The sequence below is a fragment of the Cryptotermes secundus genome, unplaced genomic scaffold (assembly GCF_002891405.2).
Source record: "Cryptotermes secundus unplaced genomic scaffold, Csec_1.0 scaffold407, whole genome shotgun sequence".
In the NCBI taxonomy this organism is placed as follows: Eukaryota; Metazoa; Arthropoda; class Insecta; order Blattodea; family Kalotermitidae; genus Cryptotermes; species Cryptotermes secundus.
In genome coordinates, this window is record NW_019741981.1 from 1,001,177 (window position 1) to 1,018,534 (window position 17,358).

Genomic DNA, 17,358 nt, shown 5'->3' on the forward strand with positions numbered 1-17,358 from the left:
ACCAAATTTTCCATCATCATAATCACCCGGGGCAGGTACATTAGGCTAATCAGTGGCCGCCGCGCCGAGTGGACCCAAATGAACTCCACCCCCCACTATGCGAAAAAATTACATGGTCAGAAGAAAGACAAACTGTCAAAGCCTGTCAGTGTCACATTTTCAGGGTTTAAGAACCACAGATGATTTCTAAATTTACAAACATGTATTATATACAGAGACCAAGCCAAATGCTAAAAGCTGAAATCCTGGGAATGACAATTTTGACATGTCCTCCTTCACTGCAATGTCATTGCCTGTCTCCTTCCATCCACCTTCCACGCTTCAGCCTTTGAACGGTCTCCGCGCACGCACGCACACACACACACACAGTCGAATATTCCTCCCTGCATTCCTTCCCTTTTACATTTAAATGACTTCTCATGGGACCAGCTCTTGGCCTCCGTCTCAGGTTAGCGATACGTAAAATATTTAACATCAAGCATGAGTGAAATATAGCACACAGGTTTCCCCAAGTTTCTTACAAACAAAGCAGAGATCATTTGCATCTACTGAAATCAATTATGTATATATCACAATCCTGACGTCACTTATCGACTATAAATTATAGTTCCCATTAGTATGCAAATACGTAAGGGCTTATTTCAGGAGACTACATACATTACACGCCCCATGCCCCCAAATTTAAAGTTGCGGGACCCAAACTCGACTCGTACAAGAGCCCCTTCCTACAATGCGTAGGAAACGAAGTGAAGCAGCTGTTAGGCAGGAGACTGAGTCTATCTGGGGCCAAGATACACCAAACACACGTATACGCATATACGCAATGCGGGATACTTAACTTCTCTACTTCAGCTCCGAAATAAGGCGATTAGTCGACAGTAAACAGTTCAAAGCACCGGTACACAACACAAGATCACATCTTCCAAAACCACAAACTGGAAGTAACGAGCTCTGTATGCTCTCCACGGTGCGGGGCCTTTCTCGAGAAGATGCGGCAAGTTTCAGAAAGTCCCGGCATTTATAGCAACCCGAAGGTTCATCAGCTGAGTCCAGCCCACAACATTATACCGCATGCCTGTCTCACGTCCATTTCTTTAACTCAGATTCCTTATTTTGAAAAAATAAAAGGAAGTCTAGAAGATAGCCTTGATGTCTCTCTGTGTATCTCCCTTAACTTTTGTTAGAGATCATCTTGCTTTCTGTGTTTGAGTATACCCACAACGTTTTCGCTTTCTATGCGGTCCGAGCCGTATTAAAGGAAAGTATGAGATCAGTTCTTCTCGGAACTTTTGATAATGCCTTCCATCTATGTAGGCCTAGGGTTCAAAATTACTCATATCCCTTGAGATTTTGTGAAAAATTCTATACTACGCAATTTAGATACATTAATACAAATGTTTCTGAACATTATCAACAGATAATGTCCAGAAAGATAATATGTGTCTACATTCTACATACCTGTCCACTCAAATCACCTTATTTTTATTTCGGTAGGCAAGGTTTTGACCGTCACGATAGCCGAGCGATCTAAGGCATGTGCTGTCTTCGCTCGCTTGGAAACCGGGATTGTGGGTTCGAATCCCACTTAGGGCATGGATAAGCGGCCTCCGTAATCTAGAGTCATCGTTCCCACCTCATGACTCGTAGAACGCGCGTTCAAATACCCGGCGGAGGTCGTCGAATTTTTAAGGGCGGAAAAATTCAGGGAACAAGTCCTCCGGGAGGGACTTTAAGCCGTGGGTCCCGTGTCGTAGCTTTACGGCACGTAAAAGAACCTCATGTCTCCAAAGGAGGTCACTGAGCCAAATTAACGGACGTTTCCCGCCCAACAGCAGTCTCTAATTCCTCTGGTAGATGGGGGAAGCATTATAGATACCTCTCAGCTAGTAGAGCCGGTCTCACTGGCTGGGCGGGACTGATGGTAAGCACCAGTACCGGTAGGATACAAAGACTGGTAGAAATCATAGAGGGAAGCACAATGGACCAATACAGGTCTCAGTGCATGGGGAAACCCACCCTCTCCGATAACTAACTAACTAACTAACTAACTAACTATGGCATGGATGTTTGTTTGCGTTTTTCTGTGTTTGTGTACAGGTAGAGGCCTTGCGACGAGCTGATCACCCGCCCAAGGAGTCCTACCGAATGTGTAACATCAAGAAAAACCGAAGTGAACGGAGCAGTTCATGGAGATAGGCCTACGCCCACTGGGACTGTAGTGCCAAGAAAAAAAAATACAAGGTTTTAGCGTCCATTTTCCTCCATCGTCTTCTTACGTTTCCTTTCATAATTTCAAATATTCTCCTCGGCACATTCGTCTTAAAAACCAGCAATACGTGTGTTTGCCTCAGAGGGTAGATCAACTATTCAAACCCATACAAAACAGAGTGAAACCAACTTTTACTCCCGTATAAAACAGACAAAATTATATATTCGATACTTGCCCTTTCGGTCTATGGTTTTGACACAGAATGATACGAACTTCATAACTGAATGACAGTACGCTTAATCGTTTCCCGAATTTAATCAGGTCTCGATTTCGTCATGAGTACAAGTTTGACTGGTCACTGCCATTCCGAAATAGGCTGATACGGTGTGAATATATTTATGTACATATTTATTTAACGACAATGTATGTCAGGCTACATAATGCAAAATGGTAGGATGATTAGTGATTAATGAATTGAAAAGGATGTGGAAGGAAGCTTTCGTGGCTGCGTCACATTTGTCTGGAGTAACGGTGGAACGCAAAGAAAAAGTTCCCTCGGAACGGCCGGTCTTCGGAACTGTATCTGAACTCGGATCCTCTCAAATACAAAGGTGCGCCACCCACTCAGCCGTGATGACCAAGTGGGTGCGAAAAATACATCGAGTCTGTAAGATCTGAGGTTTTCACGGCGGTGACTATGAAGAAAGCAGTCTTCTGGGATGTGGCACCGTGTAGATGTGGTGTTAACCGACGTTTCGGAGGAACTGGTCTGACACCAGTCTGACTGTACCGGTTCTCACTGTCTCTTCGCTTGCGGATTTTCTTATTTCTCCTTCTACCCTGAAGATGGGGGCGATATGTTCCTCCGAAACATCGGTTAACACCACGGCTACACGGTGCCACATCCCAGACGGCTGCTTTAAGACATCGAGTGTTTGATTTGGTCATCAAATTCCTTGGAATAACAATTACAATTATCTGCCTTGACTTTTACCGCATTAAAGGTGAAATTTATCAACTATATTGTGTTTTATTTTCCGATCAATGAAAAAACTTCCCATTAAGCAACATGGTACTACTGCTAAATGGCTGCCTCAGTTCTTATCAGATCGCCACATCTGAGACCCCGCCCGTTCTCCGCGATACTTATGAAGGATCAAGATTTATCTCACCCCATGAACTGCAACGAGGCAGATGGAGTGGATCTGATTCCAACTGATTACAGACCCAAATCCCTGTAATTTAAATCTATTTTATCAGAAGGTCTGACGTCATGACGCGAACAGCTACAATATCTTGCACAATGTTTATATTGGTCGCCATCAAACATCAACTTTAGCCATAACATCTCTTCCGATTCTTAGACGGTGTTTCATGCTGAGAGATTACTCAAATGCATATACAACTCTTAGAAGTGGGGCGCTAATGGCAGTCAAACGGAACGCAGGCCTGTGATTTATTACACGGTGTGTATGGATTCGTCCTGTGACAATTCTAATTTAGTTTTAGGTAATCATTGTGTTGCCCTGGAGTATAACGTTCAAATTACTGAAAATTATTTACAAGTCTTGGAACGGAATTAAGTATGTAGTCCTGGGCTGGAAAGAATAGTTTTGCAAGACGTCTACTGGCTTCTGTGAATTGCCACAGTTGAATCGTGCGAGTTTAATTGGAGATATCAACGTGCCTAACTATGGTTGGTCTATTGCGCACTTCACTTCCCAGTCTGCATCATTACAATAAAATTAAACGGAACCAAAATCATGCAACAGTCTGTTTCCTTGGTCCTAGCACAACGATCCTAACAGCTCACGACTAGAACTGTCTTTTCAGGTTTTAAGGGCCTAAATTTTTCTATTCCCAAATGTCCTATGGTCAGTCCTGGCAGTTGTCATCCGCCAGTTTTGGATGACTGCAAACTAACTTCAGACCGTCCCCACATATCCCCGATACTTCTTCCTAATTACGATCGAGGACACCACATTTTGCTTTTACAGCACTGCCTGCATCTTACCACTCAGGTATTCGCCGAAAATTAGGACGAGTAAGCCGGCCACAATCTGATCTGACACCCACCACTGGCCGAACGTGAATTTAGCCATTCCGTTTGTGAAACAATAAAAATTCCTCCTTCCCGCACTTGTTTCCCTCCTGGCTAAATTGTATATTAAAAATAAAACGAGATATTTTAAGACAGAAAAAAGACGCATACCCACTAAACACCTCTTCTTACTATCGTAAAGTGGATAAATCTACTATCATGACAGAATGGCTTCGCTGATTTAAATCTGTACATTCCAACCTTAGGAGCCAAACAATGCATTTTTAGAAACATTACTAAATTTCAAAAGACCGATCATACTATTAGCCGCAATAAGACTCGAGAGACTCACCTTATTGCGGAATCCTTTCCTGGCCACTTTAATCTGTTTCTAATTCTTTCTCTTTTGTCCACACGGCTAGCCTCCCGACGGCCATTAACTCCAGCCCCACACGCGTTACGTTTATTTCTGACGGCACTGTGAAGAGGGCAAATCGACGTCTTCAAATGTCGAAGTCCGTCCGTTCGGACGAAATCCCCGCTAAGATTTCTGTCCTGCTCTGAAACGTATATTTGGTCTCAGTCTATTACAAGGAACCTGAACCTGTTGTTCCCGTGTATTTAAGAGGAACTGCCGACATATTTCAATTTTAAACAACTCCTCTCCAGTTTCTGTAAATAGTACTCATGATCGGCTCTACGTGTGTGCTTAACTGCAGCCATCCAAGCATGAATCTGTTACATCAGAACTAACTACAAGCGAATTACTTATTTAACACACAGGTTTAGTCCATTCACTTCGATATCAGTTTGGATTCTAGACCCCATTCACGAAGCACTGTATGGTGCCAGAGTTACATATCACTTACATTTTCATATCAGGAGAGTCTTGTTTTCTGGTGTACCACTCGGTGGTTATTTGCTAATGGTCTGAACACTCATCGAGTTATAAAGCCAACACACCATTGCTATATTCAGAAAACTAGTGTGATTTATTTAGTCATAAGACTAATAGTATCCATTTGTTTCAGTATTCAGTACCGGCTGTGTAAACGATTTCGGTGTCATACCGTATAACAGTAAACTGTATTATCATCAATAAGTTAACTGCATATCTTCTCAGACACTACAGCTTCTAGGAGTCATTCGTTACATATTAATTTTTCTTTCTTTTGGGGTTTCATAAGTTGCATTAATTAGGTAAGAGCGTCGATTGCCTGGAATAAGCGTATACTAACACATTCCAATTAGCCGGTCACGGTAGCCGAGCGGTCTAAGGCATGCACTGTCTTCGCTCGCTCGCAAGCCGGGATCGTGGGTTCGAATCCCACTCAGGGCATGGATGTTTGTGTGCGTTTTTTTGTGTTTGTCTACAGGTAGAGGCCTTGCGACGAGCTGATCACCCGCCCAAGGAGTCCTACCGAATGTGTAAGATCTAGAAAAACCGAAGTGAACGGAGAAGTTCATGGAGGTAGGCCTAGGCCCACTGAGGCTGTAGTGCCAAAGAAAAAAAAACACATTCCAATTAATTTGAAAATATGCATAAGAAATTTTCAAACTGCTGTCGTTTTCCATTTGGTCAATTTGACTTTTCTCGAAATTAGATTTTGATTTTAGAATGTTTAAGCCTTGGAACACTATTCCAGACGTCGGCGCCCTGATGGCTTGTATCTCTTAACGGTTTCAAGGGAGGACGCTCTGTCGCTCTAACATGGACACTTCCAGTTTTCGTGTTGGCCACTAAAGCAATTCAGAACATCCCCACTCTGGGGGGCACGCGGCAGCGTAGTTGGTCGAGGCTCTATGCTACAAGCCGGAAGATCGCGGGATCGAATCCCGATGAGGCCACTAATGTTTTCAATTTACCTAATCTTTCCAGCCGCACTATGGCCCTGAGGTCGACTCAGCCTCTTAACAGAAATGAGTACCAGGAATATTCTTGGGGGTAAAGGGCGCCGGCGCGTAGGGCTGACAACCTTACCGCCATCTAAGATCAGATTGTCTAGAAAATGTGGGAACCTCAACATCTCACGACCCTATGGGCCTCCACGGCCTGTTACAGGGAACCAGACCGCGCCATTTACTTTTACATTCCCATTTGCAATGTAAGCAACAGCACATGGTCCAGTCTTTAAGAGAGACGTGCAAACGCTGCTAATATGTCAGCTATTTACGTTTTAAACAGGGATGTGGTTACTACGAAGGACACATTTCCCTTGTGTGTTTCTAGTGAAACTGTTGTTTTAACGTTTATTTGATTTGTTTTTATTCGCTTCTGTATTTTTTGTATCGGTTGTGTACGTTTGCAACTGTGATAGGCTACTCGTGTTGTAAAGCTCTCTAATAAGTGAAGTGGATTAATAAATAACAATTATAATCATCAATGACACTGACAACAAATCTCGGGGACTGTGGTTCACAAATCGTTCCGCCAAACATCTCGACAACTCACTCGCTGTCCCTGGCTTCTTACTCATCACGGATGTGAAACAAGTTTACGTGTGCCATTTCGTATTATGTCCGACGAATTCGTCCCTCTGAATTTATATTTCAATTCTCTCACTTCTTAACGGCGCTTGTGTTTGTGGTCCCATAAACAGCAACGTTCTGCTAAGTGCAAACAGCCTACAATTCCGCTGCCCTGTTTTATTTCACTCTGTCCTTTCATGACCACTATATCGCTGCCATAGACCAGAAAAGGCAACCGCATTTTTTCATAAAACATTTGCCGGCGTTTCTTGCCCTCACCATGTTCTTGTGACCAGACCGCGCCATTGCTCAAACGGTTAGTCGCTGGATTCCCATCGCGGCGTCCCGGGTTCGATCCCGGGTCTGGTCAAGTGAGATTTGTGGTGGATAAAGTGGCGGTCGGGCGGGTTTTCTCCAGGTACTTCGGTTTCCCCTGTCAATCTCCATTCCACCAAATTCTCCATCATCATAATCAACCGGGGCAGGTACAATACGCCAATCAGTGGCCGCCGTGCTGAGTGGGCCCAGTTGGACTCAACCCCCCACTAAGCGAAATGTTCTTGTGTGTGTTTCGCACACAGGTCAATATTTGCAATGCAGGTTATTCGAAATAATTATTAATCCATCAATTTCTACCCTAGGCCTCAGGAACCATCACTATAACAAGAGTAGGGGTAATCTAACTTACAGAATATAAGGTCCTTGCTCTTGAGAGCCATTCATTACAGATTGAAATCCACTGCTGCAGAGCTAACAACAAAATATTTAGGTGTACTACGTTAAATATGGGGTACGCGGTTTGTAGTTGGTTGAGGCACTATCCTACAAGCAGGAAGGTTGCGGGTTCGAGTCCAGATGAGGTGGATATTTTCAATTTACCCAATCCTTCCAGCCGCACTATGGACCTGAGGTCGACTCAGCCTCTAACAGAAATGACTGTCATGAATCNATGGCGTAATATTTATTTTGGGATCCTGGAATTAATTTGATCTCTAAATTTCACTGTACTATACTTCGTCATTAAGTCAGGACAGAACTCTGTGTTCCACATAGCAATTTCATGAAAACGGACAGTGCTTTCTCCATCTGAATCTGAACTCCACAGAACTATAGGAAAAGGTTAAAGCACTATTTAAGAGAAAGTGGAGAGCTTAGTTTCTATTTTTAAATAAACCATAAAAATGTGATTCGACACCAAATATTACACTTACATTCTCCAACTTCGAAAATCACTTCGGTCTTGCACAAACACTCAAACATGGGCACACTCAGGGAGCTGAGCCCTTCTTTGGATGCCGCCAAATGTGCAGCCACAAGAACTTCCCAGCATTTTATGGAATCCTAAGGTTCATTGTCGTGTTCACTATAGCCCTCCAATGGTCCCCTTTCTGAGCCAGATCAATCTAATTCATACCATCCTATCTCTCTAAGATCCATTTTAATATTATCCACCTCCTTCCGTCTTGGTCTTCCTAGTGGTCTTTTTCATTCTGGCTTTCCCACCAGTATATCACATGCATTCCTCTTCTCCCCCATTCGTACTACATAGCCTGCCCATCTCATCCTCCTCGACTTGATCATTCTAATTATACTTGGAGAAGAGTACAAGTTATGAACTTCCTCACACTTTGAATACCATCTGAATACTGCACTGTTATAATTCAAACATGGTCGTGCTTCGGAGATCATTTCAGTACTGTACCGACCGTCGTACACATGCGTTTATATATGGCTATATTTTGCAGGGCGCTTCACTCCAGTACCAACTCCTAAGTCTACACTTAAATATGAGAGAACTTCGGAGCTCAACAGGCTATATTATAAAGAAATATTCTGGAGACAGTTTTCGTTTTCGGACTGAACAAAACGCTACTGTATGCTTAAATGTGGCCGCATAAATTTTCAGATTTTCGTGCTTCGTTTTGTAACCATTCAAATACAAACCACGAACCTCTGTCACCAAAGGCAGAGGCAACTTACCTTCATTCCATGGTTCAATACCATATTATCCAACATAACTGATGAAACAAGCCTTCCCGAATAAGAAGTCCACACGATGAGGCAGATGTACACCTATGAAATCACGCAAACAAGCCTACGCCGAACTTGCTTACAGGACGACAAACCCCGTTAAAATGGCTACTGAGTTGTAACGAGTGCCTGCCTGTACACCGCGAACTGAGAAGTCTTAACCATGCTGCCATAAAATAAGTCGCTGTCTAGCAGCACTCTACGGTATGAATGTAACAGTACACTACCGCTGACTAGAATCTGATCCGTTACAGATAAAAATGGTAAGGGGGCAACAGAAAATCGATATAAAAACCAACAGCTGATGTTCAAGGAGTAGGAACAAAGTTCTATTGAAACCACTTCTAGTCCCCCTTCAATAGGCAGTCTCTACCGTCTCTACGACCCCAAGCCAACAACTGCACAATTCGTTCGCGCAGGGAGAACACGCTTCATGGTTCATTTTATAAAAATGGATGTAGCTTTTCAGTTCGCTTGGGACACAGACCTATAGAGTGCCCCTGAAATGTGTCACGCATGTGAATAAGTATGTATTCTACAAGCCAAGACAAGCCCTCGTGTAAACGTGAACCATAAAATGACCTCTTTTTCCAATCAGAACTCTTAAAATTGGCCTGCAGCAACTTCTAATCAAAATAAGTCGGTTTAGTTTAAAAATAAATGTTAACTTCAGAAACCATGCACTCTTAACAAAAAAAAAAGTTATCTGTACCTATAATAACTGTGATGATTGTAGTTCTGTATAGTGCAGGGATATACAGTAGGGCGGAAATTCGAATACGTTCCAACGTGCAGCCAAAAGAGAGGTCTGACAGACTATTGCAGGCCTACGTAACAGTAACATTTACTTGTACTGGTTGCGTCGAGACGCGACGACACAATGATCCCTTCGATACAGGATTCGAGACGCGCAAGAAAAAATCGTGACTGGCCGTTGTGGAACACAATTAACCCTCTAAAGCCCAGCGATAACTACATGCACCACATGCTTTAACATAGCAAAACTTCACGTTCCGCCCAAACAGTCTATTTATACGAAGAATGCCGCCTTCTGGGATGTGGCGCCGTGTAATCTTGTGTGAGCCGACGTTTCGCCTCCATCTTCAGGGTAGAAAAATCCTCGAGCGAGGAACCAGCGTGGGGTGGCTGTGCTCCTATTATTCTCACAATAAATAGCGATTGTTTCCCTAAACAGTATTAACCGGCTGCACTTCGTGGCGGAGATGTAATATTTTTCCTGCGAGGTACGAACTAAATTCTTATGTATTATTTGGAGGAAATTCGGTCTTCGAAGGGTTAATCGAGTTTTATTGTTCTCTCGTTATGATACAAATGTGATAACCACGAATAACGCAATAAAGAAACTATTTTATTAACCCTCTACGTACGTGTAGATCTGGAAAATGCTATAGTTTTTTAACCAGAAGTGCTCATATTTTGATCCTGCTTCTGTATAAAAATTTCGTGGTGTCATCCAATGATTATGGATAAGTTGGGGACAGAGCGAGGGCATAAATACAAAAACCTTTACAGCCCTTTACATACGCTTAACAGGAAAATGAAAATTTTCCTTCCACTCGGTTTTGACCCCAGAATTCGCCATCCAGTTTATGGCACTTCTTTCAAAGACACTGGCACAATTTTAAACAAAAGACGTTCGTGAGATATCGTCTGACCACGGGCCCACGAAGGAAAAAATAAATACGATTTACATTAAAATCCAGGACTGGATCGATGAAACGAATTCTCATTTAGATCGCTTAACCATGGAGACGATACGTTCTAGTTCAAATTCTAATGCAAGTGGTGCACATACGCTATCACACGACAGTACTAATGCGGTAAGCAAAAAAAAGTCTTCAGAATACACAATGGAATATTAGTTTCACGCCGAACCGTGATACAGGGGGCATACTGGAACCGCCGAACTATTGTGTACTAAAGGAAAACCGCTGTTGCCATCGTAGTTTAATGATGACTTATCAACTGCATGGTTATATGGATGGAGAGAAAAAACAGACCAAAAGATGTGGTCTGTTTTAATTAACTATCCCAGCATTCGCCTAGAAAAAAAATAAGACAATCTCAGAGCAGCTCAATTCACCTATGCTCTTACACTTCCACTACTGCCGAACATGAGCTCCAGCAATTCAAAAGGTACAAGCGATTGTTCGGTTCGTAGACCGTTTAAAAACACTTTCTAGTGTTCAATTTCGTGCGGAAATTTGCACAAATTATCAACTTCAAATGTTGGTGAAGAAAACGGTTGCGGCATAATGCAATCAACTATGTTATTACTCAGGTTAGCTGAGCTCGTGACCTTCAGAAAATCCGGTTTTCCATCTAAGGTTCGAAGACAAGCCGTGTTCAGGTTGTTATATAAGTCAGTGCGCTTTTCAGAGTTACTAGGGAATAGCTGGCGTACTTCAATACACCACTACACATAACTAAAGTTGACATTAATTCTTCATATGAGATCATATCGACTAAAGGATTCTGGAACATACCAATGGGAAGATGTAGTTTCGAGGGAAATCTTAATGGTATAACCTATATACGAATAGAACGGTTTTGTTTGCTGCTGCTGCTGCAGGTGGAACGGAAACAAATGTATGACATGATTCCTGCCGCATCGGTTTTCAATTTACTCGACACTAACAGCTCCATCCCGCCCGACGGCTACACAGAAACGTATTGTACTACTAATCGACTAACGTTCTAAGTTACAAATACCAATACAAATTACTGAAAATAAGAAAACGATACCCAACGCACAAGCTCACTTGAAATATGGTTGTGGGCTGAATTAATTGCTCCCTTAGATCAGGTTACTTCTTAGAGGAATTTCAAGAACATTATTTTCCTATAATTTAATAACGAAACAAAGTACATTGAAGTAAAGACTTTCTTCAAAACTCCAGTATGTTCCACGTTCCTGAAGGCCATTATTAGCGTCCTAAGTCGGTGGGGAATGTTGGGAGCGCCATGTTCTCCAACCATTCACAACACCGTAAACGTAAATAATGGTTATCAAAGGAAGGGCAGAAGGTTCGCAAAGGGGAGTATCTATCACTCAGTCCATACATGCAGCAGCCGGTCGTGGCGGTTCGCAGTTGCCGAGATGACTAAATTAGATATACTAAAAACGGATGTCTCGGATGGTACAAGGAGCCGACAGTTGTAACAGAATTGTTTCGAAATTCTGAACGCCACTATCATCAATCAACGTGTTAATAACGTTAACAGATTTTCAAAATACAGCCAGTTCTTTGCGTGGCTGAAACTCGACTCCATGCTGTTGAGCTCTAAGAAACGGAACCATCGCATGAACTGCTCTTATGCGAACTTCGCCTACCGATTCCCAAGACATGCAATTCACCGCTTCCTGTTTCACATCGCTTTACGCTCGCTCTATTGCCATCGTGATGGAAGTACAGACGTGGGTCTATCAGTCACGGTCAGTCAAATGCGTGGCTGTGGCTAGGAGGCTCGAGATTCCAGTTTCAAGAGAAGGCTGGTTCCAGATCACAGAGGTGACCACTCACTTCCAAGCAGTTGTTAGTGTGCCTACGCTCTATTCCATTAGGGCATAACGAGAAAATGAAGGAAAAGTGCAACTTGTTCTTAACCGGGGCACCAGGAGACGAGCTCTCACGTACACGCCCTACTCGTTTATTACGGTACCCAACGGAGAAGGAAAGTGGGTGGGATCCAAAATCGTAAGCTTCACGCCCCGGCCCCTTTAACTCCATCCACTGGATGCGGAGCCGGGTGTTAACAGAAAAACAACTACCATTAAAGAGAGCAGAACCATGGGCATCCACAATTAATCACTTTACTCACAACTACAGGCATTCTACCACTCAACAGCCAGTTCGATCTGCTGTACAGGTTAAATATGCCTGCAGCTGTACTCCCACGAACAAGCCTGGCATAAAACGGTGCTTTCGTCTGGAACACAGCACCATATTCCCTACTGCCTCTAATGCTGCCAAAACATTACGGGGGCGGTCAGTAATCCCTCCTCTAAACTCGGCCCTCACTCTTGTACCTCCATACAACCTCTTCAGAAGCTATCAGTCGCTTAGCTAGCTAAGAAATTACCCACCTGTAATGCAACTCGTAAGTTTATTACCGTCAACCCTAATCTGGGCCAAATGGGCCCAATCCACACATAATGCCACGGCACGACACTTGATCGCAGCATCATTCTCTGAAGGTCTGTGACGGTAGCTGGTATGTCTGACGCTGTATACCGTCTGCAGCGCCACACGACGCTTCACGAGTTAGCTATAGTTCACTGTTGAAGTGATAGCCATTATTACCGATAGATCCTCTATTCTTCTATTCTGACATCAGCGGCGAAAGCTGGGACCGGCCGGTACCATTCGTGTCAACGTCACACGAGTGCAATACGTCATATACATAAGCATTCCATACCGATAAGGCCACACTACAAATGAGACAAAGACATCATTGCGATCGGAAATGAGCTTTAAAAGCAAACACCGTACGAATACGTGTTCTAACAAACATATGCACCGCACCTACCATCAACTTCCTGCGACGGGACTCATCACGCTACAGGAATAATGCCAACACTGTCCCGACAGACTGCCTTACGTCTACATACTGTATACATAATTACCAAACAAACGCCTACTTTCTATACCAATTCGATTTATTGTCTAAAAAAAACGATGTAATATCATCGGAATAGCTATTCTGAATTACATATGCTTCAGTAAAGCCAATATACATATTCATATAGCACGAAAACAGAGCTCTGAATAAAAAAGCATAGATGTCTCCACGCTCAATACATCATGAAGGTGTATAGGGGGGTTGGAAATAATGCTCCATGTATTCGTAACACCGGTATTAAACAAACATTACAGGCTAGCTTCGGGACCCTTACACCAGGAAAAAGCCGCCAGTACTTATTATGATTCGCTCAAGACACAAATTTATCTTTAATCCTTAAATCCCGGTAATACGTTTATATAAAGACTGAGTTTCTTTCTCCAAGAAAACACACAGCGCAATATTACAAACATCAGTCGGTTGATGGTGTGAGGCAGAGTAATCAGCTTTTCTTTAAACGGCCAAAATAATCCCAATATTAAACATGTATCTTCGGCAGGCAGAATGCGCAGTAGCGACTGCACTCTAAGACTTAAACTCAGTCTAATACAAGTATCTGCTATTGCTGGGGACGTAAAAGTACCGGACAGCTCAGTCTGTATTGGGCCTGGGTTCTATCCCCGCCAAAGGCAAGAAATTTTTCATTTCAGTTTCAATCTGTCTTCCTACCAGACCGAACATAATACACGTAAAATTAGGTACTCGTCAAATAATATAAAAAACAACTAATGCTGCACGCATACCAACAGGCCTCCAAGTAGTTAACGAACTTTCATACGTGTATATGGCCGGAAAACTATCGCCATATGTCCGCAAAAACAAGAAATATAACATAACAATACGATTGCAACAACATACAAAATAAGACATATCACACGCATAGTTTTTAATTATATTTTAATTGTATAACTTATTCTTTAAGATCTTTTAACTTATATTTTACATTTTCTTTTATCATAGTGTGATATACAGTGCGTTCAGTTAAGGAGAAAACATCGCAACACCGCCCACCCGGCCCGTTGCCTTACCTCCACACGTCAGTTGCAGTTACATTTAAGCAGCAAAGAGATGTCATGCTGATACGCGAAGCACATCCTTCTACTGTCCTCTCCCTGGGCTCTTTAGTTGTCACAAACAATTAGAGAAGTGTATTTAAACTGGAGCCCGCTATGAGGAAAGTTTCAGGAGTGTGACACTGCCAACACTTCCTGTATGTACGTGCGGAGCGCCCATCAAATTATCATGTAAGGTGGAACAGAATCCTTCTAGTTCTTAAGGCGCCAACAGTAGCTCTGTTGATATCGAGATCGCTTGCGTACCCTGCAACCCTCCCATTACACAAACTGTTCTCAACAGCCTGCCAGTGGATCTTATTACCAATCATTTTAATCCAGTCCACATACTCAGGCCTTATTTAATATTATACTTCCATCTACACTTGAGTCTCCTAGAATATCTCAAGTTTTAGAAGCAACATTTTGTAGGTAAGCTCTTATCTTACATGCGTACCGCATGCATGACCAACTTCGGTTTCAAGATTTGATCACATGAATAGTATTGTTTTTTAACTCCAATAATTATACAATCTATCCATTAAGTGTGGATAATAAGTACATTTTGTGGTTTACATATAGAAAAGGAAAGAGAACTTGTCGTGGTGAGCATGTTCCAATGAACATGCTCAATACTTATTTTAACTGCTTAGTGATGAATAGTATTTGCAATTATCCTGGGAACATAAGCAGTTTAATACTGTTCAAAGCACTACATCTGTACTCCTCGAGGAAGGATACTAACTCCACAAGGGGATCGAGCAGACCCGACAAACTATAGAAGACAATTTCCTTTCGTTTTACATTGTCTTCTGTGTGACACCGTGTAGCCTGATAGGTGGATATCAACGTCTAGAAAGAGCATGCTGTCTCCATCAGGGAACATCTTAATGTAAACTTCCATCATCGCGAAAACCTCAAGAAGCTTCCCTCTCCATGTTTACCGCGGGCAGCAGAAAGTAACAACTCGAAAGGCTGTAGGGCAGCCAGGCATTTCCTGCGCATGTAACCGCCTCCAAAGCACGCTAGGCCGCAGCCGCCTCCCTTGCTCCCACAGCCATACAAGATATCTCACACACATGTAAATATCCGCAAATTTCTAGACATTCTTAATGACGATTCTTCTTCTTCCTCTTCTACGTCTACTACTGTTACCACTGCCCCGTCATCATAATCCAAGGTGAGCAACAGCTGCAAAAAAAATCTGCAAACTTCTTGCCGGTTGTAATGAACACGCTGTTTCCCTTGGGGTTACTTTCCTTCTTTCAGTCCTACTTGGATCGTGGTCACGGTTAATTTATTTGCCTTCATTTAGTTTTGGGCCTGGGGGGGGGTTTAACTCTGGGTCTGGTTTTTAGTTGTGTATATTTACAGTGCTCGCCTGTTAATAGGTTACTATTTGCTGTTAGGAAACACTCAGATAAAGGAATTTAAATAAATTATTATTAACTCCTATGTAAGTATAATGTACCCTCCCCCCCCCAATTTCACTTGCACTCGAAGTTTGAAAAGTTAAAAAAAATGTGCATTACTTGTTTAGGCTAACTGAATATTTCTGCGTGGGCTATGGGATACAGCTATATATATATCGCATATATTCCGTAAATACGGTAAATTATCGTACACCGGTAACCAGCAATTTGATGCCATTATCAGCACATCGCAAACTCAGAGGAGGTAAAGGGGTCAACGATAACAGATTTCGTCTTCGGTCTCCTTCATTAAGGTTAGTGATTACGTCTCGGAATAATCTAATGACGCCATATACATTGTACGACGTGAGCCGTCTACATAAGGGGTGGAACTGAACTTCATCCTTGCTTGTTCCAAACGATGGGATGGCAGAGAGAGCGGATAAATGATAAGTGATATCATTTATTGTGGTGCCAGTCCGCTATATACAAGAGGCGGCCGCACAGCGGGCGGCAAATCATTAGAAGGACCCCCTGTGTATCAACCAATGACGATGCATTTGACAGTATTTGGAAAATAAAATAACCAAGAGCTTCTCTCAGAGGAACCGAGAACGCAATCAACAGGTAATCTGTTACAGCAAATGACAGAATAAGCCCTCTTCTTTATACAAGACCAGAAGATAATACGGAAAGCATTCTATGTCTGAAGATACCGCTGCCTGACAGCATGAACTTCAAGTAAAACGCCTCGTACTTCGAAGTCAACAAATCCAGAATGACGAATACCGAAATTAATTTAAGGAGTCGCATTGAAATGTATATAACCAACAACGTACCAAATAGTACGGTCGTTTATACACACATGCCGACCGGGGTTGTTCCATTCTGATTCAAATTATACATCGTATTCTGCTTTACAGTTCCAGTCGGTGTGCCCATTATTAGGTGGAGAAATTAGTCTGCGTAACCTGGCAACATGTACAGGCCTGCCAATTTGTTATACAAAATCTTGGTCAATACAGGCTCAAATTTAGCTCTTCCAAAATGACAAATAACAAATCATTTTTTATTAAAATCGCAAATGTCTTACCCCTGACTACACAATATGCACTTATAGAAACACTCCTCACGTAATGAAGAAACGACTTAATGGAACAAGGAAGAAACTGCTTGTCTGCTAGTCCCGGTTCTCACGGTCTCTTCGCTTGCGGATTTCTTACTTTTCCTTCTACCCTGAAGATGGAGGCGATACGTTCCTCCGAAACGTCGGTTAACACCACATGTACACGGTGCCACATCCCAGAAGACTGCTCTCTTCAATTAAATGTTATTTGCAGGAGACCGCGTAATTTTGCAGAAAGGCAAAGGAGAACTTCATAGGTCTACGTTTCAATTAAATATATCCTGTGCTGAATGTAACACGTAAGTGTCCTCAAAGAAAGCAAACTAACTCCAATTCAGGAGGAGAAACCTGTATTACTGCGCAAGCCTCTCGGT

At 42.6% G+C, this 17,358-nt stretch overlaps 1 protein-coding gene across 4 annotated transcripts in view; it reads right to left on the minus strand.

The window, feature by feature from the left end:
- Positions 1-17,358, minus strand: part of LOC111872920 (polypyrimidine tract-binding protein 1) — a 670,096-nt gene that overhangs the window by 479,716 nt on the left and 173,022 nt on the right. Inside the window, exon 1 of one of the 4 annotated variants that reach the window (XM_023867207.2) lies at positions 8,700-9,061. The exons of the other annotated variants lie outside the window; for them this stretch is intronic. Within the exon in view, the coding sequence (XP_023722975.1) occupies positions 8,700-8,735 (36 nt within the window). The 5' untranslated portion in view covers positions 8,736-9,061. Of the gene's footprint in view, positions 1-8,699; positions 9,062-17,358 lie in introns of those variants that run through there. 4 annotated transcript variants of the gene reach the window in all.